The following is a 27,084-nucleotide window of genomic DNA, read 5'->3' on the forward strand; positions in this document are numbered from 1 at the left end:
TATCTTGAGAAATGTAGAAAATAATAGAAAAATATTTCAAATAAATGAATTTTCACGAAAGTTTTGGAAATATTATGATCAAATTTTTAAATTCAAAAATTATTCGCCATTAAGGTTTATATCAATCCAGACATTTTTGCGCACGCACAAATTTTATACTTTCATTAAATAAATGATAATTCTAATTATTAATTATATTTATCCAAAATATTAGTTTTATTAAAACATTCCATTATTTTTAATTTTTATTTATTTATTTTATATTTATTATTCCAAAATTGAAACATTCTTGTTCAGATCATTTTTATATTTTTAAAGTTCTAATCTCTTGCTATTTTTGAAAATCTCTTTTTAACATTTATTTTTTAATCTATATTTAATAAGAATGTTAAAATTCTTGATATTTAATTTTGAAACTTATATATTCTTAATATTGATAAACTCATCATTATTTTTTAGAATTAGAAATTAAATTAGGGACATATCATATAGTTGATAATAAACATAAAGTAATAGAATCAATTAATTATCTAATTGACTCACGTAAACAGAATTTTTATTTGATATCGATAATATATAAATGGAAAAAATAGATATAATATTTTTGAAATTTTTATGATTGGATAAGACTTTTATCTCATTTAATTTTAACTTGATTGAATTTGAAAATTATTAAAAAATTTATAAAAATAGTTATAGCATCAATGATATGCTACATCATAAAAAACAAAATAAAAATAAAAATAAAAACTAAAATAAATGAAATCGAATTTTAAATTTTGTATAATTCTGAATTCAAATTTTTAGATTTTGTAAAGTTCAAATTGAATTTGGATTTTATATAAACTTCAAATTTTAGTCTGTTATTGATTTTTAACATCGTTATTATAAATAAATGTACTTTTTCATTAAATTTTCTTGATAAATAAAATTTTTTTATTTGCATAATCGATTTAGAAAAAATCTTTATAATTCTAATAGAATAAAACATCATTTTTCCTAATATATTTTTCCTATAATTTTTTATTTTTATTACTTTTGTTTTGTTTTTATTTTTATTTTTTGTTAATTTCCGATTATTTTTTTGCATTTCTGATCTATAATCAATATTATATCGATTATTAATAAATTATAAAAATATGAATGATAAAATTTTTATATTTTTATTTTATAATTATAAATATAATTCTTTTAATCAGATTGCTGAAAAATCTTTCGATAAAAATGATATTAAACAATTATTACGATTATATTTGAATCAATTTAAATTATGTGTGCTATACTTTTGTATGATTAAAAAAAAAAATGTACATGATTAAAAATAAATGTTAAATTTTTCTATCTATGATTTTTCACTCACGCTCAATATTCTTCATTTTCATTTTATATGCATTCAAAAACAACTAAACCTTAAGAGATAAAAGTCGATAATTTCTTAAATGATACTTTCTCAATTTATAATAGATACAAAATACATCTATTAAATGATACTAGTATATGTCGTCCATCTACAAAGATTGCTATAAAGTACAATTGTGAAATATCAGTGTAAGTACATCATCCATTATGAATAAGTTAAAAAAATTATATATGAAGTTAAAGAGGAATTTGTGGATAGAGGGACAAAGAGCTATATAAGTATCCACCTATGAAAGACATCAAACAGAAAGTCAGTAGATTGAAGATGTACTCATCTTCAATCTAAGTATAGTAATAGTCTTGTAGTAGCAGACATGCGTTTTAAAGTACAAGATACGCCGCGTGCAGTCATGACACTGATACATCACATGGTTGCAGATAAAAATTTACCATACAAAATATCATTACTACAAAATATGGTAGTAGCTGTACATGCTTATCTACAGTCAGGGCTAATTATGGCATAAACAATATACTGTATATAAATTCATTACATCTGTGCAACATTATATGCATATATGTATGTATATAGTGTATATTCTTGTTATCGTAAAAAGTTGCAAATCGTTACAGCTTCCAAGTTTTGTCGCAGGAACTTCAATACCTCGTTTGTTTTAAAGAAGCTTTTGATTTCTTGTTACTTTTAAATATATTTTTGTTATATGCAATCTACTAATTCTTGTAATATTCTGAATTCCGTTTAATTTTATAGTTAAATATTTTGATTATTATTTCAATTATAAAAAATCATCGATGGAAAAATTATTTAATAATTATTTAATAATTATTTATACATTTATACATATGTATACATATATTTATAATTATAAATATAAAGTAAAACTTTTTTTATTATAAATATTTTCTATAATAACACTTTAGAAATTGGAAATTAAATTTCGGAATTAAATGTTTAGAAAATAAATGCATTTATTAAACCATTTTTTAATATTTTGAATTAAATTATATTGATTTACTTTGTTATCATAAAATAATTCATTTATTAATTACTGAATATTTTATTTAAAGACAAAATAGTTATCAATCGTAAATTTTTTCTTGTAAATAAATAGAATTTCAATTTTTAATTTTTTTATGCTATTTAATTTATTTATAAACATAAAAATATATATATATTATATTTTATTTAAAATAATGAATTATAAAAAAATAAAAATCTCGGAATATTAATTCAATTAATTTTATTTTTTTATTTAATTATAATTTATTCAATTTCTGTTAGTTATGTACAACTAATATCTACTAGTATCTATTAGTCATTGAAAAATAGGAATTATTTGTATTGTAAGTATACTTGTCATCATTTATTTTTGCAAATTTTACAAAATTTAGATATTAACATTTTTAAAATAAGGAACAATTAACAAATTAAGAAGATATATCTAAATAAAGAATTGAATACAAAAATATTATAAATGATAATGATAAATGTTTAATTTTAGAAAACCATGAACAAACAAAAAATTTAAAATAGCATAAAATCTATAATTTTCATATATGATGATCGTTGATATCGTTATATATATATATATATATATATATATATATATATCATAATACAAAATACTCTTAATCATTATAATAATATATAAAATTATAGTTTTTTTATAAATAATATTATAAATAATATTTTGATTATTAATATAAAAATATAAAAAGAAGACAAGATAAGTATATTTAAATTTGACATTAATTATGAAAGATTCATTAAAATGAACGATAATGCTTCATTAATTACTCGTTTAAAGGAATTGAATTAACAGAAATTCAAAAATAGAATACGAAAAAATGAAATAATGAAATGATACCTAATAATAAATAAAATGTATTTAACATTAATCAACATGTTGATGAAAATAATAAAAAGTTTAAAAAGTTTAGAAAAGTTTAAAAATAATATAATAATTCTTAAATACCATAACATGAATAATTAAAATAAATATTATAGTCATAAATTAATTTTATGCAAAATTTGCTAATAATAATTGCAAAATAATTAATTTAAAGTAAAATCTATATTTAATAATATCATACTCAATTAATCAAAAAAAAATTAATTTATTAAGGAAAAGAAAATTAATGCTAATCGACTAATTGTCATTGAATTGAATTTTTATTTCAAATTTATTTTCACTGAAACTTCAAAGCTTTTGAAATACTAAATGATTGACTAAATAAATAAATTGACTTATGAACGAAAAAAAAAATTATTCTATTAAAAATACAGATTCTTTTAAATCAATAAGACAAAAAATAATGTTATCATGAATTATTCGTAAATACAAATCTTATTTATGAAATATAATTATAATATTCTATTTATTAAACATAAATTATAATATACTTATAAGTTTAAGCAAAATATAAAAATTAGATTTCGATAATACGATGACAATAATTTAAATCATTATAGAAACCATAAAAATTTCAATATAAAATTAGATTATAAGATTAATATAGAAGACTATAAGAAAATATATAGAAATTATTAATCAACCTGCCTCAAACATTTATTATGATTTCAATATTCTTTATGATCTAAATTATTTATGTAAAAAAAAAATATTATAAGAAAAAATAGTTTAATAAATAAATTGTAAAATAATGATTTAATATTTATATTAATATACATAATATGAAAAATCTTTTAAAAAAATATTTACTTACAATTTTTCAATAAGTGCTAATAATTCTCCAACACATATAGAATCACATAAAATCACGGTATTAGAAATAACAAATAATATAATAATATAATAAAAGTAATATAATAAAAGTTACTTTTTTTTATTGTGTATGTTCCCACGATATAAATACATAAATACAATGTTACTAATAATTAATCAACCTATCCTTATATGTAATCTTCTCTATCCTTTCATCTCACACTCATATTCGAGTAAGATCCGTAAAATAATCAGTTAATATTTGCGTTATTAATACATTATTAACACAAATATACACTTAAACATAAATGTACGCATAATAATAAATGCGACAAAGAATCGAGAATGCATGTATAAATTAAAATGTCGACATAGAAAAAGATGAAAGAAAATGAGCGGACGAAAGCAAAAGAGGACTATTAGAAGGAGGGTATTAGAACGAGAAATAGAAATAACGAGAAAAACAACATAGACTAAATACTAAAAAGAAAAAAAAATAGGTAAATGAAAAAATAAAAGCGCAAGATATAAAGAAAAAATGGGAAATGAAAAGTAACGAAAACAGAAACGGTGCAATATAGATAGTAATGGAAAAAGAAAGACATAAATTTTTTTTCTTTTTTTTTCTTCGAAAAAATAAAAAGTAATTCGAAAACAATTTTTTTTCCTGATCATGGTAATAATTAATGTTATTGATAACATGATCTTATGCATCGAATTTAATTGAAAATAATATATATTTATTTCTATTTTAATCGAATATAATAATTATTTATAGCTAAATAAACAATTCAAATATGAAACTAAGAATTAATTTTTTATTTTATACTAAAATGAATGTTTGATTTTTACAGAATGCTTAATTTCATTGGAATAAATCAGTTCTATATAATTTGAATAAAGAACTTTTTTGAAGAAAGACTTATAGATTTATATTTTAAAAAATTTTTTTTTAATACATTATTTTTAATTAATTACAATTAATACAATTTTTTAATCATATCTAAAATATATATAAATATAAATATATTTTAGAAATTATTATTTAAATATTAAAATTAAATTTGTTTTCAATAAAAAAAAAAGTAAAATTAATGATGGAATTTATTAAAATTATTTATCTTTACAAGTTCCATTTAAAATGGTTCAAAAACTATTTAACTATTTAACTAATTACTATGAAGAAAAGATACATATTCTTTTTATGATATTTTTGCTTTTTATATTTCTTTATTACTCTTCAAATTTCAATTTAAAAAAAAATTATTATGACAATTTACTTATTCTTCTTTTTATTGAATTTTTATTTATTTATTTATTTAATTCAAAAAATACTTTGAAATAATAAATATTAAAATACTTATATTAAAAAAAGAGAATTTTTTATTGCGAAATATATCAAATCAAATATATTATGATACTAATTGTTTAACAAAGAAAATATAAAATCAAATATAAAAATTACGAAAAAAATCTAAAAAAAAGAAATAAAAAGAGACGAAAGAATGTATCGCGAAGCTGGAATATATGTACAAATAAACGTAAAATACGCAGTGGAATAAAAAAAGAAGAATAAATTGAAGAATAATAAAAATGCAGAGTGCAATAAATAATTTCTAATTAGATCCGAAACTGAATTTGACAATGTCTGGCATACATGACTCATATATTAATCCAATTGCTAATGAGTATTAACCAATATCGTCCTTAATGCCCTTTAAAATTATATCTTTACTCATGATATAATATAAATATATTATATATATGTACATATGCAATACAGTATTGAATAATTCTTATGATAACAATATATTTAATGTTTATGAATAGTAATTATTAAATAATATACATATTAATCATGTATATTGTAGAGATAAACATATTTTTATATTTTCATAGAAAAGAAAAATGAACCACATATTAATGATATAATATAAATGATATAATATTTCCAATTATTTTTCAGTTATATATTAAAGAATTTTTTTTATAAGATATTGTAATAAAAAATTCTAAGAATTCGTTTAACGGCTTTTTCAATATTATTTCTTCTTTTCTATTTGAATATAATGAAAATTAAGAAAATTGAAATATTTATAATAACGTTTATTAATAACAAAATAATTATTAATAAGATGACATATTTATGAAAAATAAATTCCATTACTAAAATAATTAAAAAAATTGCTTATTTTATTTATTATTATATATTATAATTATATTTTATATTATTATTATTATTATATTTATTATTTTATATTATAATTATATTTTATATTATTATTATTTATTATTATATTTTTTTATTAAGATTTATTAAGTTATAAGCAATTTGTGTTTGTATTAGATGAAGTGAAGTGAAAATAACTATGCGATGAAATGTTTTATTTCATCTCACTTTATTATCTATTGCAAATTTCAATTATTTATATCTGAATAAATAATCACTATTTTTATATATCAATTTGGTCTCTAAAATGTTAGAAATTAATCTTTTAAAGATATTTTTTGAATATATTATATATTAATATTATATTATCAAATGTTATAGATATATCAATAAAATGTAATAATATATATTAACATTCTAACATTCTATAATAATAATATTCAAAATATATTCATTTCTTTGATTTATAAATTTCTTGAAAAAATATATTTTTCATTAAATTTGGAAATTGAAAAAAACTATCCTGATAAAATGATAAATATAAATGGTAAAAAAAATATAATATAATATATATATAATAGTACATAATATGATACGTAATAAATACATAGTCATCTTAATAATAAATTAAACACATTAAAATTAAGAATAACTTTTTATCAGAAATATTTTCAAAATTAAATAATTGAATTTTAATATAGTTTATATTTAACAAAATATTAAATTTTTAGAAAATGCTGAAATTATCAAATTAATAATCAAAAATTAAAAATCAAAAATTAAAAATCAAATTAATATAATTTTCAAAATTATAAAACTATAAATAAGTAATTAATAATTTATTTAATAGCAATATTTAAATGTGTTTAGCAATTGATTGGTGAATCTAATAGAAGCCATAATATTAGAATTCACTTCTAATATTGTTTAATAAATATCTAATGTAGCATTGCAGTTTAATTTAACAATATTAATGATATAAAATATTGAGAAATTACATAATTATAAAATAAAATTGTTGATATTCTATATATATTTATAGACATTCGTTATAGAAAAGTTTATTACTTCTCAGAATTCTTCCAATTAAAAAAAAATTAAATGAAATTTTATTAAATACAAATATATTCTGTATTTTTTTATTCAAATTCATTTGTATATATATATTATTTTTCAAAATGATTGAATAATAATTCTATGTAAAAAATTTTTATAATAAAAAAAAATTTTACATTAAACAATTAAATATTATAAAAATTTAAATATTATCAAGTAAAAAAAAATATTTCAAAAATAATTTATAAATTTATGTTTTTCTAAATAATTTATATATAAATTTATATTTTTTTCAAAAATATATTGCATATTTATTATATTAATAATAAAATCAAATATTATATATAAATAATATTAATACTAAATATATTAATAATAATATATTAATACTAAAAACATAATAAGGTTAAAAACTTTATAGATTTAGTATATATTTATACGACACACAAATCTTTTATATATAAAAAGATTCGTTTTATACATAAAAATTTTTTAAAAAATCCAAATATTATATCTATTTTAAATAATTTAATTTAATTAAAAAAATTGTTCAATCTGAAATATTTTTGAGTTAGAAAATATACATGGATTACTATTAATAGAAAGATATTTTCATATGTTTTTTGTAATTGTTTAAATAGTAATATAATTTTTAATTTTTAATAAATTTAAATTTTTTAAAAATATTTTTTATATATATTATATATAATATTATAGAAAATTTTAGCAAGTCTTAATCAGAATTATTGTAGAAATACTATATTATTTAAGTGAAGTATAAAGTTATGGATCTTATAATTAGAGAATTATTTCTTCTTAAAACACATATGAATATATGAATTTATTCAATGAACTAAACGTTTATGAAAAAAGTAACAATCATAGAATATTGAAATAATGTTTTCCTGTAATTTTTTTTTCTCGAATTTTTAAAATGAGAGATAAATGAATGAAAATGATACGATATTCAAATAATTTAGTAATAAGAATTTTTAAGCGAATATAATTATATATAATTTATATTCAAAATATAAAATTATTGCAAGTTAAAATTATCAACGGTTATTTCGTTTCCAATTAAACGATGATGCTTACGAAAGTAAATCATTGCAAAATATTTTTGTTAAAAATTCATTGAAATATCAAGAGCATTTATCTAATTTATCTAAAATTGGTCGAATCGGAGAAAGGAACGGAAGTTCCTTTTGATTCATTATTTATTTTCATCAGTGGTACTATGGAGCGAAATTCTTCGCATACGAATTGCGCTCGTGTTAAAAAATAATTAATCACATCTACGTATCGGAAGAACATGATTATACCTTGTAAATTATCATACAAACGAGATTCTAATCGGAAAGTGTAATTATCAGATAATTATTTTTACGAAAAATAAAAAAATTGATAAATTTTTTGTACAATCACTGGAACAGTTTAAATAATATTAATGATGATGAATAATGAGAGGTGATTATTGAGTTTATAGATAATTTCAATATAATTACATTATATTGAATCTTCATCCTTTAATCTTCAAATGCTAGAATTTACTAGAAAAATTATTTTATTTTTTGATAAAAGTTTGCAAGTATAAAAAAATAATACATATTTAGAACAATCTTCTTTCAATAGAATATCACTTTAAAAAATGAAATTAATGTTGAAAATTTCAATACTTTTCATTTTTTAAATATAATTTTATAATGGTATGAAACAAAGAATTTTTCATGTAAAAAAAATTTAATTTTTAATATTCTATTATTCTGTTATAAAAAATTTTTTTTTTAAATAAATTCAAACTATGAAAAATTCTAAAACTTTGAGAATTTGTTTCATTCCTTCAAAGATATCTTTTGTAAAAAAAAAAAATATTTTATATATAACCAATTATATTCTATATTCAAACTTTCATTAAAATCATAAGTTAAGTAAATTTTCTTATAATATAATATGATCAATTTCGTAAGTCACTACACATATATCAAAGAAATTCGATATGTAGAGAAGATAGAGTTTTTTTTTCAATCAAAAAAATTTCAAGAAAATAATTTTTTTCCTTTTACTAAAATTTATTATACTATTTTATTTACAATAGGTTTAATATAATTATGTTTGTATTAATCAATGAATAATACAAATCTTGTAATCAATGATATAAAATCATAAATTTAATATTTTTTATTTTATAATTTATTAATTATTTATATGAATCTTAATTTAACAATGAATTTGCAATTAATAACAATTAATATTTGTAATAATAACAAAATTATATTCTTATATATTATTTTTATTCTTTACATGGTACTAAATAATAGTTACTAAATAGTATTTGCGCAATGACAACATTTGATGATTTCTTTTCTATATTTATGTATCATATAATTAAAAAAACATTATAGATCATTATACATGTATAACATATCTTTCTTTTTTCATATTAATTAAAATAAAAAAACGAAATCAATGAGAATTAAATTTTCTTTATAAAGTTCATATAATAATTATGAAATTATCAATTTAGTAAGTAAATTATAATGTATCAACATTTTCATGATAAATAATTATGAATAAATAAATTTTTCTTATATACATATATGTACATATATGTAGATATGTACAATGCAGATATATATATATATATATATATATATATATATATGTATGTATGTATATATATGTGTGTGTGTAAATAAATAAGTATTTCATTTATTTTTATACAATCTTGTTTCTTTATTATCCTTTCATATTGAAAACCAAGAGAATAAAATAAAATAAGAGAATAAAAAGTTTTATATAAAAAAAAAAGAAACAGCGTTCAAATAGAATTTCATTCATCAAATGATCCTTGAAAACCAGTTGAAAATAAAGAAATTCCATATCATTTGCGACTGTTTAATACAAATAATATAAATATAAATTATAATAAATTATAATAAAAAATTATATTAATATAATAATATTAATATAAATAATGCAGTGATCGTACCGCAACAATGTATCCAAATGCATTACATACATTACGAAACAAAATGAAGTTAGAAAAAGTGCTTCAATGTAACATGTGTTATTCTATATACGAACAATTTATACGATATTTTACACATTTTCCCCCATAAACTTACACCATTCTCGTGGATTTGACCGTATAATGTAAACCAAAATTAACAACCACGCTTTATACAACGTTCTCACTCTCCGTCTCTCTTAGAGAGTGAGAACAAATTCACACGAGAAAATTTAATAACGTGGCTAAAGCGGCAACGTGAAAACCAAAAAAGTACCTTTTCAACCATATAAAAAAAGACGTCGTCTTCGCGATATTAATAGAACAATATATTGAGTTAGTGGAAAAGTTACATCGATTTTTGATTCAAACAAGATAAATGATTTTAATGGCTTGCATATTATTGTTATAAAAATAGTATTCTATTATTTATTCATTTTCTTTTGTCTAAATTTAATAAATAATTAATATAAATTGTTATAACAATTAAACATAAGAAAAATTAATTTATCTTATAAGATCGTTTATTTGCTATAACAATGACAAATAAAAATTCATGATTTTGTAAAAAACAAATTTCAATATATTGAAAAACAAATGAAATACGTAAATGAATATTTTTATGATTATATTGATACATTATAGGAAATATTTCTTTACTCATAAAATCGATATTTTCTCATTAATTCAATAATATTAATTACATGGAAATATATAGTAATGCTGAAATATATAATAGCAAAAAAAAAGAAATACATATTTTAAAAATATTAATTATATTAATAATGGTCATAATACGATTTTAGTTTTCGTTAAAACACTTTTGTGTTCGTGATGGCTATTTTTTAACTATGTAACTTTCACTAAAAATTCATTATAATAACTAACGGATCATAATGTGATCAAAGCTCGAATTTCAAGTAGATAAAGCTACATTAAAACGTTAAATATATTATGAAGAACAACCTTTATTACTAACCTCCACAAGAGTGATGAGAATGATAAAAAGAGGCGGCGGACAACACCTGTAATGATCGGCATAATATTTTCGATCCCTTTCCTCCGTAAGAAATTCATCGCCGATCATGCGGACCATCCTGCAACCAAAAAAATTATTTTTATTAAACTTATTCTTTACTTCTTCTTATACAATAAGATTGGTATTTATATTCATAATAAAGATTAAAGAATGAAAATACAGTTTTAGAATACAATTTTAAGAATACTCACCTATAGAATAGATTTACCTACCTAACGTAACCATCTCAATTGTTTTTCTTAAAAAACCAATCAACACTTTCTCAATTATATATATATATATATTTTAAATATTCACATTAATCTTTTTTTCCTTTCTTGTTTTATTTAATTTTCAATTTTTTTTTTACGTGAATATTTTTATTTAATTCATTATTTAATTCAAAAATCGTTGAGATGATAAATGTGACAATAAATGAATAACAATGGTCTACTAATAGATATTAAAAATAATTAATTATAAATTAATTAATAAATTTTTTTTACTTTTTTCTTAAAAATGTCATTCTAGAAACTTTTTCATATCAAATTATCATTTAGAAAAATTTTTTTACAAATATTATAATAAATATAACATACATATTCTGAAATAAAAATATATTTAAATAGTTTTAAAAAAAACAGTTTTAGTAATAAAAAAATAATATAAATGATTATATTATGTTATTTATTGCTTATTATAATATTAATCTGTTGCTTATTATAATATTAATGTGTAATCTATATTTAAATATAGATATATAGATATATGCATAGCTAGTCACAATTAAAGTTAATTATAACTAATTTATAATGAAAATAAATAAACATATTCACATTTATTATTTAATATAATATTCTATTATATTATTTATTCTTTCTACCGTATTAATAGAAATAATTTTGTCAAAATCAGTTATATTTTTTAAAAATAGTGAAATTCATATCTGAACAAGTCCAATTTTATTTTATTGTGGATTAAATTTATATTCAATATTTTACCAATTGATTGATATTTAGAAAATTATTTTTTGTTTATAACATTTGTATATTTTCGAAATCAATAATTCATTTTCTGATGCATTTTTTTTTTTAATTATTTTTTATGCAATATAAAAATTTTATATGAAGTGAAAAAAAAAAAGATTTTGCTCAAAATAAAAAACTCTTATTAAAGTATTTGTTGATCATAAATTTATTTTTTTAAACAATTTTGTGACAAATTCCAAGTTTATTTCGAATCTATATGTTTAACTTCTCCTATAATTTTATTATAATAAATAAAAAAGATTTGAAAAAAATGAATGAATAAAATAAAATGAAAATTTATATTTTGACATATTTTATAGAGATTCATTTTTGAAGCATAGATATGATCAATAAATACTTATAATATAAAAGATTTGTCTTGATATAACTGAGCAGAACATAAGATAAAAATAAGATGAAAATAAAACAATATGATATGTATGAAGTTATTTCAAAGAAATCATAATTTCGAAAATTTATTAGCTATGTGTTAATTTAAAATTTTACATTAATAAATTTCTGATTGTGTTTAGATTTATATCATAATTGCTAACTTTAACAGATTTATATATTTTTAAAATCTTTTTTTCTTTTTTTTAAATCTTTTTTCTAAAAAAGAAAAAACAAATTCAAATACAAAAATTTTATTCTACAAATTTTAACCTTATCTTATTTTTTTACAAAAATAATTATATATATATATATATATATATATATATTATATTGTTAAATAAATTATATATAAAATATATATTGTTATATAAATTAAATAAATATTCAATGAATTCAATGATTATATAGAATAATATATAGAATTATATAGAATTCAATGATACATATACAATAAAAAAATATCCATATTCTTTAAAACAAAATAACTTTCTTAAAATTGAACCGAATAATTTGAATATTTTTGAAATTAGAAAATTAAGTTTATTTACTGGATAATATATAAAAAAAAATTTTTAATTCTTATTATTTAATCGAAATTAAAGAAAAAAAATAAATGTTTTAACTTTTTTATAGTAAAAATTTACTATTTTAATAGCTTAAATTTAATAGCTTTTCTAAATCTAAATATATTACATAAAAATTAAAAAAAATTTATCGAAATCAATCGACGTTTAAAAAAATTCAAAACATCGAAAAATATAAAATTTTTTTAATTTATTATTATAGGCCGAAAAAATAAAAAAAATATAAAGTATTTTTGATTGTTTGTAGTTCAGAGTAATATTAATCGATAAAATTTTATATAATTTTGTTAGATCTATAAAGAGCATATTTTAAATCTTCATTATAATTGAAAATATAAAAATCGCGATTTTATTTTTTTTTTTATAATTCCAACCTATAGCAATTTTTTAAAATTTCTTTTTACATATTATGTAATAAATTAATTCTTTTAATATTTCAGAAAAATTAAATCATTTAGTCTAATTTTAAAAAAATTATTCCATTTTAAAAGAGTATACGATATTACTCGTATATAATATGATACGATATTACTCGTATAAAATATGATAGAAGAATATTAAAATATTCATGAAAACAACAGCAAAATAATAAAATATATGAAAAATTAAATCTCAAAAAAAAAAATTTTTTAATTATAAAAATCCGCAGTTCGCGATTCAGACTATGAAATTCGGAAACTGTACTAATATAACAACAGATTTATTCGAGCGAAATTATGAAAATTATCAAAATCATTAAGGAGAAAAGCATCTTTCTCAAGACACTTGAAAATTAATCTGTCGATGTAGCTTGGAGATATTCTGGAACTAATCGTTGGCCTGTAGCAATTTTCACGCGAAGGAATAGTTGCGAGCCCTATTAATTATCGCCAAAGGTAGCAAAATAACGAGAAATTAATTTTACCGATTCGACTTTAAAGAAAAGGAAAATCACTTTTTGCACAATTGTGACTGATTTTTTGCCGTTTAGAATTTCTCATTATCTCGAACACTCAATATCTAATGAATGTTCAAAATTTTTCATGCACATTTGAAATTGTATAAATATTTTTGCATCATTGATATATCTGTATATATATAATATTATGATATTAATATATACAATATTAACTTTATACTAACTTTTTTTTCTTTTTTTTTTTTTGATTTTTTATTTTTCTTTTCTCTCTTTTTTTTAATTCAATTTTATTTTATTCATTATTTTATTTTAATCATTATTCAATACTTTTAAATAAAACGGAAAAAATTATAATATATAAAATATAAAATATATAAAATTATAATATATATATTATATTATAAAATTATAATATAAAATGAAATTATTGCAAAAAATTTTAATTTTATAAAGTAAAATTTGCAAATCGAAAAATTGATTTATAATAATAAAAATCAGATTATTTTTTTTTCTGAAAAAAAAAATTTTCTATTTTTTATCCAATAGATTTAAATTTTAAAAAACATTTATTATTACGATTATTATATATTATTCATAATTATATTAAAGAAAAATTTTAATAAAATCTAATTAAATCATAAAATAATAAGTTCTTATGATTTGAATATTCTTTTTCTTTTTTTCTTTTTATATATAATATAGAATATAATATTTTATATATATATATATATATATATATATAAAGTCTTCTAATTTAATATTTGTGTAATTATTAAAATGCCATTTGTATCAACTATATTATTTATGTCATAAAAATGAATGTTTATGAATCTTTTAATTAATTTCAAATTTTCTCTAATCAATTGTACTAAATTTTATATTAATAAAGAAATTTTTAAAAGAACATTTCAAAATTTTTAAAAATATTCATCAATTTTATGCAACATTGTATTATATTCATGGTGTAAAATAATGAAATAACTGATCTTATTAGTCATCGAAATATATTGATTTAACAAAATGTAATTTGAGAGTTTCAATAATAGATGTATAATTAAACTGAACACGACATAAATAATATAATTGTAAATTGATAGAAATGACATTTTCATAATCATACAAATATTGAAATTACAAGAAAAGATTAAAAAGAAATATTAATATATTATGAAAAATATTAAAAAAGATATAAATTAAATATAAGGATATAAAGAGATATTTATTTGTTTACATTTAATAATTAGAGATAAAAGATTCAATAGAAAAAAAATACAAATGTATTATTTTTCAAAATGAAATAAGATAAATAAAAACATAGATAAATAATATACATACATATAATATATTATATACAATATATATATATATATATACAATATTATATATACATATATATAATATTGTATTATATAAACATATATATATATATATATGTATATATATATATATATAATATACATATATAAAATATATAAAAAAATTAATAAATATTTAATGTCTTCTCATATATGTAATAAAAGTTATGAATTGAAAAATCTGATTTACAATATTTTTTTAAAATATTAATATTCATTTTATATATTATTAATTATAGATTATTATAGAATATTATTTTTTTATAGATTTATTTTAAAGATTATTTTTTACATATTATTAAGATACATTAGATTTTATACATTTTTTTCTATTATTCTAATAAATAATTTCATTCAATATTGAAAATATAAAAATGATATATAAAAATAGAAGAGAATAATATAAGAAAAATATAAGAAAAATATTACCATAAAATGTCCTATTATATTCTCGATATATCTCCTATACCAAGGAATAATTATGAAGAAATATTGGTCTGTAACTCAGCGCGATATCTATAATATCTAGCACGTTATGGTATCGGAAATAAACTATCTTCTTCGTGTGTTTCCATTGACTCGAGGATAAACGGTTGAACGAGCGTGAACGAGAAAAGAGCAATTAGAGAGAAACTATATTATAAAAGATATAGAAACATGTAAGAAAAAATAAAGGGAAAAAATATAGAAAAACGTAGGAAAGGTAAAAATTAACAGGAAAGATGAAAGAAACGCGAGAAGGAAAAAAGTAGAGCAGAACGAATAAAACAGCTGGTAGATAGGAAAGGCTAGAAGATACAGATATTAAAGAAATGAGAACCTCGACTAATTACAGAATAATACAGAGATCAAGAAACCGATGGAAAAAGTTCTGGCGGGGTACGACAAAAAGAAATGGGTCAAAAAGTAATATTAATGGAAGAAAGAAATTACAAAATGAAGAGAAGAGAGAAAGAACTGGAAGATATATAGTTTTTGCGACGTAAAATGTTTGTCATGCGAACATTATGATCCTTGTAAATGACTGCATTTTTTTAAAAAATTTAGAAATTAAATTATAATTAAAGAATATTAACATTTATTAATATTTTAATGAGATTTCGCATTTAAATTATTTATCGTAATAAGTTTGTTGTCATGTGATAAGCCATGTTACATTTATGAATAAAAATATAGCAATGAAAGAATTGATTTTTAATATACTAAAATATATAAATAATTATAATTGTAATTATAATTGAAATATATATATGATAAAATAAAATGATTTTTTATTAATAATACGCAAAAAAAAATTTTATATAGTATTTAAAGAAAGAATTTAAAAGCATTTAAAGAAACAATTTATACTTTTGTATACTTTATTATATATTTATTATTATATCACCAGATATTTTTTTTATATAAATATCAATAAAATATTTTTTTTTATAATTATGCATTACTTTAAAGTTATTTTAATAATAATGTTTTAAATTTATTTTTCCAATTTTTTTATTATATCAAACAAAGAAAAATTTCTATTTATATATATATATATACGTATGTATTTTGTATTATATTATATTATTTTAATAAGAATAAAAGAATAAAATAATGTATAATATAATATAGTATGTTGAAAAATAAAAGATTAATATAAAAATATAAAAATATAATATAATATTATATAATATATAATATATATAATATATTAATAATGAAAGATTTAAATTTTATTAATATAATTATATATAAAAATATAAAATACATGTTTTTATTTAGATAATACAATATAAAAATTGTATTATCTAACATAAATTTATAAGAAAAACTTAAAATAATCAAAAATCTAAAAACATAAAGAATATATAATATATATAATTGTATATAGAATTGAGTACTATTTTATATATTAAAAAAAAAAAAAAAAGACTGCGTAGGCGAAATGCGACTTAGTGTTTTATGAACACTTAAGTGTTCACGTAGTACATGAATCGTGATACTATTTATTTGTTGTACTATCTACAAATCGCACTGTGAAACCAGTTATCATCTATGTATTCGTGTAACAGGAGAACAAATATCTTTTTCTTTGTCGCAAATCATTTCGTAAATTTACTAGCGTTTTCTTGTATGAAATATAACATGCTACAATTGCTATTGGTTATTGTAAAAAAATTAAATATAAAAGATATTAGTTAAATGATTAAATAAACGATGAAGAAATTAAATTATAAATATTACTGTCATTTACAAGAATAAATGAAAATATTATATTATTGATTTTATACTCATTTTTAATAGTAATTTAATTAAATATAAATTTATTATTAATATAAATATAAATTTTTATTATTGTACATGCAATTAATAAGATACATAAAGAATATATCAAAAACTGATATCATAAATTATGATATATATAAATTAAAACATTTCTTTATGCAATTTAAATTTATATTAAATGAAACAAGACAAAAATAAAATATAATAAAACAAAATAAGATATAATAAGTCTAATAAGATAAAAACACTTTTTCTATATTTCGTTTCATCTTTAATTGTTTATAATTTAATAAATAAATAAACTCTCAATCAAATCTCATCATTTTTATATATTTTAATATATTTTATAATTTTTCCATTTGTTTTAGATTCTAAAACCATTCTTCCAAACATTTTTTACGAATATATTAATACTCTTTATATAAAATAAGTTCAAAATTTAATAATAATAATTCTATTTTGCAAAATATTTTTGATGAAATGTTTTGATAATTCTAATTTATGTTGTATTATTTTAATTATTTTTTTCTTATAATAATGATAACATAAAAATCACGATTTTAATAAAAAAAAAAATTAAGAAAATTTTGACTTTAAGAATGGATTAAATGTTATTGTTAATCACCGATAAGATATTTGATATTTTACATATATATATATATATATATATATATATATATATATATATATATATACACACACACATATATAGAGATTAAATTCTTTCTCTTTAAAATATTAAAACATAAGTTCTGGATTATTAAATAAAATTAATATATAGATAATAAATATTTGATAATGTTAAAATAAACATTTTTTTCTTACTAAATATAATTCATAATAAAATTATAATTTTATTAAGACTACAATTTAATTATTGCTAAAACAAGTAGACAATACTTTCATTATGTATTCATAAATCAAGAACTTCATGATAAAATTATATATTTTTTTTCAATATATTTTTAACAAAAATTCATTTTTTTATTTACGTAATTTCATATTTTTTTTATCAAATTTCAATTTAAAATAATTCACAGAAAAAACTATTTTTATTAGTTCTGTTTAATTTTATTGTAAAAGATTATTGATTCCTATACAATTAATTATTAATATAATTATTGATGTAATGATATAATTCAAAGGTTACGAATCAAGATAAGTTTACAGATAACGGAATTATAATTTACATTATTTATAATTATAATTTTATATTATTTCAAATCATTTCAAATTACTTTGTACTGATTATAATTTCAAATCAATACAATACTAAAAAAATTCAAAATTGTAAGCGATCCGCTTCTTTTTGTCACAAAATAAGAGATCCAAAAATAAATAAGAAATTTATGAAAACAAGAAATTATAAATTCTTACATTTGTTTATAATCATTTGGCAGTGGCAAAATATTAGGACATGTCATTTTATTTTTTACAAAGAATAACATTGATATACAAAATATCATTAATGATTTTTCATTATCTCGAACTTCATGTTCCATCTAGAAATAAAGTCATAATAATAATAAACCGAAATAGAATCTTGTAACAAGCAATTAACCTAATAAGTTGGAGAACAAAACTGTACTTTTATATTTTCTAATTGAGATAAATCTAAGCTACAAACAATCGATTTTATTTCTCATTTCTGTTAAATAACAAACTCAATTTATTCGATACAAAAAAGTCAAAAACAGAAAAAAAACCACAAAACTGTTAAATTCTCAGTATCTCGTAGAAGGCTCCAAGTAGCCGAGAAATGGAAAAGCAATACTACTCGGTGAGAAATCAGTGAAAACGGAGACGGTCAGAAACGATGCGAGATATAGTCGGTCTGTAAGGAAAGGGAAAAAAAGGTTGATCTCAAATGCAGAATGCCTCCGTGAGCGCGAATGCCAACTCCATGGGTACGCACATAATTGCTAGCGCGCCTCAAGACACCATAGATCGCACGAACGATTTCCAATTAGCGATGTGACTGATATACCTGAGTTCAAGGAAACGAGAAGAGGTCGTCCACTCTGTTTCTCTCGCTCTTTCTATTCGCGGGAGCACAGGTGGTACGCTTGACGTCTGCCACACTTCTCTAGAACCATTTCTTTGAAACAAGATGGGACAGAAAGAGAAGAATAAAAAAAAGAAAGATAGTTAGACCGAGAAATATCTGCTTCAAGAATACTGATTAATTGCATTGACTAGGTGTATTAAAGTATATTTGTTATTAACCGTTAGAATGAACAAATAATGATACTAATTGATTAAGCATGCGGAAAATTGACGAGAATAAGAGTTCTCATAGCAACATAGCATCACTTTTTTAAGATTTATGATTATCAATATTTGAAAAATAGCTGATAAATATTAACATAAATCGAAAGAATTTAATATATTATTATATTATATTTGATTATTTGAATTTATTGTATATCATATATTATATTTTCATATTTTTATATGATTTTATATTTTCTTTTATTTGTTTTTTTCCTTTTTATGTATATAAACTCAAAATAAAAAAAATAAAAAAATTTTTTTTTATTTACATATGAATTTTTACAAATCATCCAATTATTTCCATTATTGATACGTTATTAATATCTTATTTCTTATCTTTCCATATAGAATTTATATTATCTATATTACAAGTTATAAATAAATAAATGTAAAATACAATATACAATTAATTAATATGATTTTTAAAATATTTTTATTTTATGATATATATTATATTATTATTATATTCTCTCACTCGAATCGAAAATATATATTATATATTTATATATAATAATATATATAATATTATTAAATATTTTTAAAATTATTTATAAAAATAAAATAAAATAAATATTGTTATCCTTGCAATTTTATTATATGAACCAAACAAGATATACATATATTTCAGCATAAAAAATATATAAGATAATAATCTATTCAGAAAATATGCGTATAATTTATGAACTTAATTTATGAATCTGTCATAAACAGCTTATTATATCGCAATATATATATATATATATATATATATATATATATATATATATATATATATATACAATTACATATTTCTTTTACACATAAATACAGTAATCTAATGTTTTAAAATTACAATATGTTCTCATTTAAGAATAATATTAAATGATATAATAGTTATAACATTATTCTTCCTCTTTTAAAAATGATTACAATATCTATTCAATTATTTTATTTGATAAATTATCATAAAAATTTAATCATAAAAATTTTTAGAATTATTATTATTATTTTTTTCCATTTCATATTTTAATTTTATATGTACAATTTTTCTATACTTTTAACATTATATTAATTTAACTTTCTTCTCACTTAAATGATTTTAATTATTAAATTAATTATTAAAATCATTTACATCTATAATTATTAGTATTAAAATTTCATTTTATTCTATTCCTATATTTATTGAATTTTGAAATTTCCTTTATTTCCGATAATTGATTGTCTGAATTTTTAATATACGAGCTATTGTTGTTTGTAATCCTATTGATTATATTAATCTAAAATTTAAACTGCCATTATAATACTGCAATATTAAATCTAAAAGAGCATATGAATTAGCATATGAATTAGCAATATGAAACATATCAATATTAAAATATTTTATTATTTTTATCTAATATTATGAAATTCAAATCTTTATACTTGTATAAAACTTCCAACTTGAAAATTCATTTTGTATATTTCATTCAGACAAAATTTGTAAATGATGAAAATGAAGATTTCTCATAATTAATTAATTAATTAAAGCTGCTTTGATTTTTAATATTGTTTAATAATAATAATCCATTTTCTTAATACTACGAATAAATATAAATTACAACTTTCATTTATAATTTTTCATAATAATTATAATTATCCGTAATTATCCGTAAAATCCTTATTTTATTTTTTATATTCTCTAAAAGATTTTTAATTTCTACAATATTATCTTTATTTTCTAATTTTGTCTATCCGAATGCTATTTCTTCAATATCATTTCTGTACCAATTTATTACATAAATTCAATGAAACATTTTCTAATTATATAATACACGTAACAATAATTTTTATATAACAATAACAATAGAAGAACATGTGTATAATTTGCAAACCTCTCATAATTCGTTGTAAACAATCTATTGATATTGCCATCTTTTTATTATAACCAATTATATATCTCTTTTACATGAATTAGTGATTTAAATACAATATATTCTTGTTTAAAAGAAATATATCGCAATATATTGTAACAATATATATATATATATATATATAAGATTTTAAAACATATAAATGAGATTTTAAAACATTTTTAATTTATGAAAACAAATAAAAAATTTATTCTAAAAAATCTAATTTTATTTACATAAAAAAATTTTTAAAAAAGATTTTGAGAAGACTTAAGAAAATAATAAAATAAATTTATTATTTATAATATATACATATTATTATTATAAATTATACATTTATAAATTAAATATTATGTTATTAATTCTTATCAAAAAAAATATTTGAAATCAATTTTCAAAAATAAAATTACACAAATATTTTATATTTTTATATTATTATATTTTCAATTTAATATAATTAATAGTATAAATAAAATAATTTTAATATTCTTAATATATTTTTTAATATAATTGATAATAAATATATTTATTTTTTAAATTAAGAATCATTTTTTGTCATAATCATTAATTATGAGTTGCATTCTCTCTATTTTTATAAATCTCTTTATAGCTAGAAATATTTCAGTATCGAATAAAAATGAATATAACGAAACAATCGCGTTATCAAGAAAAAAATCAAATAAATAATAGTTATTACATTTCTCTGAAATATAATAAAAGAAATAAATTTTAAAAAACTTTTTATATAAAATTAAATAAAATTAAATAGCAAAATTTTTGAGAATGAGCAGTATATATAAATAGACTAAATATTATTATATATGAAATCATTTTACGAATATACATAATTAGCGAATTCTTATTCACCTGTACGTATAAAATGAGAATAGCATATACTTTTATAAGAATTGTTTCCTTCTTATCCTCCATGTTGTATATATTTATATAAAGAATCTTGAAAGATAAGAAATCTTTTAAAGCCGATTTTACTCATCTATGATTAAAGTTTTTGGAAAATTGAATCTCAATGATCGTCTAGTTCACATACAGATTTGATATTGACAATATAAAATATATATATAAATAAGCTAATACAATCAACCAGCATATACTATATGAAAAATCGTTTTTATAAGTTTTTAAACACATTGATTTTTGAAATATATATATATATATATATAATAATATAAATCTATCGTTATTGTAAACAAAACGTATTGTATTGTGAACAAAAATTATACTAAATAAAGTTTCGATGCATGGTCAAAGACTAATTATAAGACAAAACAAAAGAATTTTTTTATAAAATTACTTGATGAATATTATGATTATGATCATAATCATAATCATCATAAATGATTATGATCAAAAGGTAACAGAAATATGAATATTAACGAATAGATAACAAATTTTAATATTAAAACATAGCAATATTTTATTGTGATTATTCATTATTAATTCAAATATATGTTTCATATATTTTTTATATGTGTTCATATTATATTCAACATATATTGTATAATAACTGTTAATTATCAATAATTGTACTTTAAAAACTTCATCGAGATATTTATCTAAATAAAGTAATTCATTTAAATTGAATATATTAAGAAATATTTTATTTTTTACATAATTTACATTAATTACTAAATAATGTTACTATAAATCGATAAACTATATAAAAATATATAATAAATCTGTTCTACTTATATTAACATATAAATTAAATGCCTCAATATACTTTAGAAGAAGTGACATGAAAAGAATTTGTATTGAAAGGAATATTATAAATTTCTTGAAAATAGAAAATTGACTTAAAATGATCATTTTTTTTTTTTTCGTAAAAATATTTATGCATATACATTTTCAGTTTTAAATTATTATCGTAAATATAATAATACGCGATTGAATTTTAAAAATAAAATTTTAAAAATAAAATTTTTAATTTTATAATTAATAATTCTAATAACTTCTAATTCTTAAAATTTTATTATTATTAGTAGTATAATATTATTATTAGAACAAACTAGTAATATTATTATTAATAATTAATTTCTTTCTTATTATATCTTTCTTATATTTAAATAGATCTTTATTCAAAAATAATGATATAAATTATCCAGTATATTTTATTTGATATAATTATTAATTATATTTTATTAATTAGTTTTTCCACTTGCTAAATTTATGAAAGGAATAGAATAAATGATTATGAAAGAGATATTCATATTATTTTTATAATAATTATTTTTTCTAAAATTTTATTGCGATTTTAAATATGCACTTATTATATGTTAAAAAATTTTTGTTTGGAATATTTTCCCTCAATTCAAATATAAAAATCGTATTAATGCAAATAAAATATAAGAAATAATAAACAAAATAATACAAAAAGGGAATTCATATATATTATAATAAAATCAATTACAAAATCTTTTAATATATCTAAATTATACTTGATAATGTTATATGTTAACTAAATTTTTTTTTATGAATTAAATATTAATAATAAAAGAATATTTATTATAAGTAAATAAAAATAATGAAGAATCTAGTTTTTCAAAATTATTATTTATTTAAAAATCATTTAATTTTATTTAAAAATTTCAGCAAAAATGTGAATTAATGGCTATGAATTAACCACTATTCAGATTAGAAAGTTGATACATCAATATGTTATACATTTGAAAAAAAAAATAAATAAAAAAGAATAAAACCAATTCGAACTAACTAAAAAGAAAGAATATTATATTAATAATAACATAATATTTAGTTTTTGTTTTCAATAAAGTAAATTGACAATATTGTGATTTTAATACTTAAAGAAATAATTAATGAAATAATATTATTATCTTTTATTATATTGTTATTGTTATCTTATAATACAATCAATTTATAAAAAAGACAAAATATATTTTAAAAAAAAACAAGAAAAAAGCATAAATGTAAAAGAGAAATAATAGTACTAATAGTACTAATAGTAGTATAGAAGTATTATTAATACTATATTATTAATAGTAGTATAGTAGTATTAATAATATTACTAATATACTACTTATATACTACTACTACTTATATATTAAATATATACTTATATACTAAATAGTTAATTAATATTATCAATTCATATTATTAAAAATAGAATAATTTTTTTTATATTTTTTTCAAAACAAAAATGTTTTATATTACTTCTCCTCTATATATTTGTGTTTTATTACAAACACTTGATTTAACTTGTTTTATATAAAACCGATTAAATAAAAAACTTAATTAATAAACAAGAATATAGATCAATAAAATTAGTTTTAACATTAACGATAATCTTGCATTTAATATGACTTATAATGAAAATAATATATATAATATATAAATAATATATATATATATATAAAATATAATTATTAATTATAAAATAATTATTAATTATATAAAATAATTATAATTATTAATTATATAAAATAAATTGAGATGAGGAGAATAAAAAAATGATCATTTGTTATTATTTCTTCTAAAGTTAATATTTTTGTTAAAAATAAATTAAAATAATATTATATTATATTAGAATGTTAAAATATTCGAAAATTTTTAGCATTGTAATGCATATGTTATATAAAAGAACTTATTTAGTAATATTTAATTTATCAATTCTTTTTGTTGAAAATTTTAATACTTTTTGATGTTAAAATTTGGAAATACAAATAAATTAAATTTTTACAAAAATATTTTTTATTATGTTATGTAAAACATGATAAAAGTTAATTATAATTAATATATTTAAATTAATAATAAAAATTAATATAAGGATATAATTATTAAGAAATACGAAATTTAGGATTTAAAAGAATTAAATATTTGTTTCTTAATTGTAAATTGAATTTATATTCTTTAAATCAATAAGATATACATAAATTGATGAATTAAAATATCAGCATTAAATAATAAAAATTCTATTAAATTATAAAATTATTGTAATGTTTTCTGAAAAGTGAAATTAGAATAATTATAAAATAAAGTAAGATTTATAGCAAATCAAATATAATTATCAAATTTAGAAAAAATTTATTATAGCAATAATAGAATATATAAAGCAAAAATTCAAAATTAAAAAAATAAGAATCTTAATCTTAAGATTCTTGAAAAACTATTTATAAAAAAATATTGATTTGCCTTGATATGCTAAAAATTAAATAAAATTTACTATTTTTGAAGCAAATCATTTGTGCATTATATTACATTCCTGTTTCAAATAAAAAGTAGAAATCTAAAGGAGACGAGGAAAAACATGAAGATCGCAATGAAGAACAAAAGACAAAAGGATAGACGGTCGGAAGGACATTTGATCGCAAAAGGGATGGGAATGCATTACATGCCCAAGAAAGCATGAAATTGCGCTCAGCTTGGTCGCAGCATATTAGATTATTAGGACTCTGCATTCGCATATCCGTCATGTCGCTTCATTCTGTTATATTCCCTCTGAGAGTTCAGAGAAAATTTCGTGATAAATCAAACGTAGCCAGATCACAACTATGTCCATCGAGGAAACAAGATTTTCGCCGAAATGATTTTAAAATCATTTAATGATCTATGTTTTAAGAATCGGTCTCACAAATCTACATAAACTTATTGCATATAATAAAAATATATAATTTAATAACAAATTCTTGTACAATTAAAGATTGATAATACTATGCAAAAGTGCATATGAATCATTTATTAATAATATTAATGATATTTATGCTTTTAAATTATTCAATTTTTTTTTAATCATTATAAAATTTGATTTTATATGAAAATAAATAACTTATTAAAAATTTTTCGACACTTAATAAATATTATTTATAAATTTTTGGATGCGCATAATAAAAAAATTCACCATTGCTGCATTAGAATATGCTTCAAGCATTTCTTCTTCGATTTCCATATTTATTATAAAGTACAGTTTCTTCATGTACTGTTTAATTATTCTATGTAATAGATGTCCTAACTAATAGATGCATCTTAATAATCTTTTCAATTTTACCTAATATTAATTATGTTTTTTTTTAAACAAAAACTAATG

At 17.7% G+C, this 27,084-nt stretch overlaps 1 protein-coding gene across 2 annotated transcripts in view; it reads right to left on the reverse strand.

Moving 5' to 3' along the window:
• Positions 1 to 27,084, reverse strand: part of LOC724287 (protein rhomboid) — an 869,734-nt gene that overhangs the window by 175,514 nt on the left and 667,136 nt on the right. For both annotated transcript variants that reach the window (XM_026443982.1, XM_026443983.1), the window contains one exon: positions 11,319 to 11,436. In XM_026443982.1, the coding sequence (XP_026299767.1) occupies positions 11,319 to 11,436 (118 nt within the window). The remainder of the gene's footprint in view (positions 1 to 11,318; positions 11,437 to 27,084) is intronic.

This window comes from Apis mellifera, linkage group LG11, assembly GCF_003254395.2.
Source record: "Apis mellifera strain DH4 linkage group LG11, Amel_HAv3.1, whole genome shotgun sequence".
Lineage (NCBI taxonomy): Eukaryota > Metazoa > Arthropoda > Insecta > Hymenoptera > Apidae > Apis > Apis mellifera.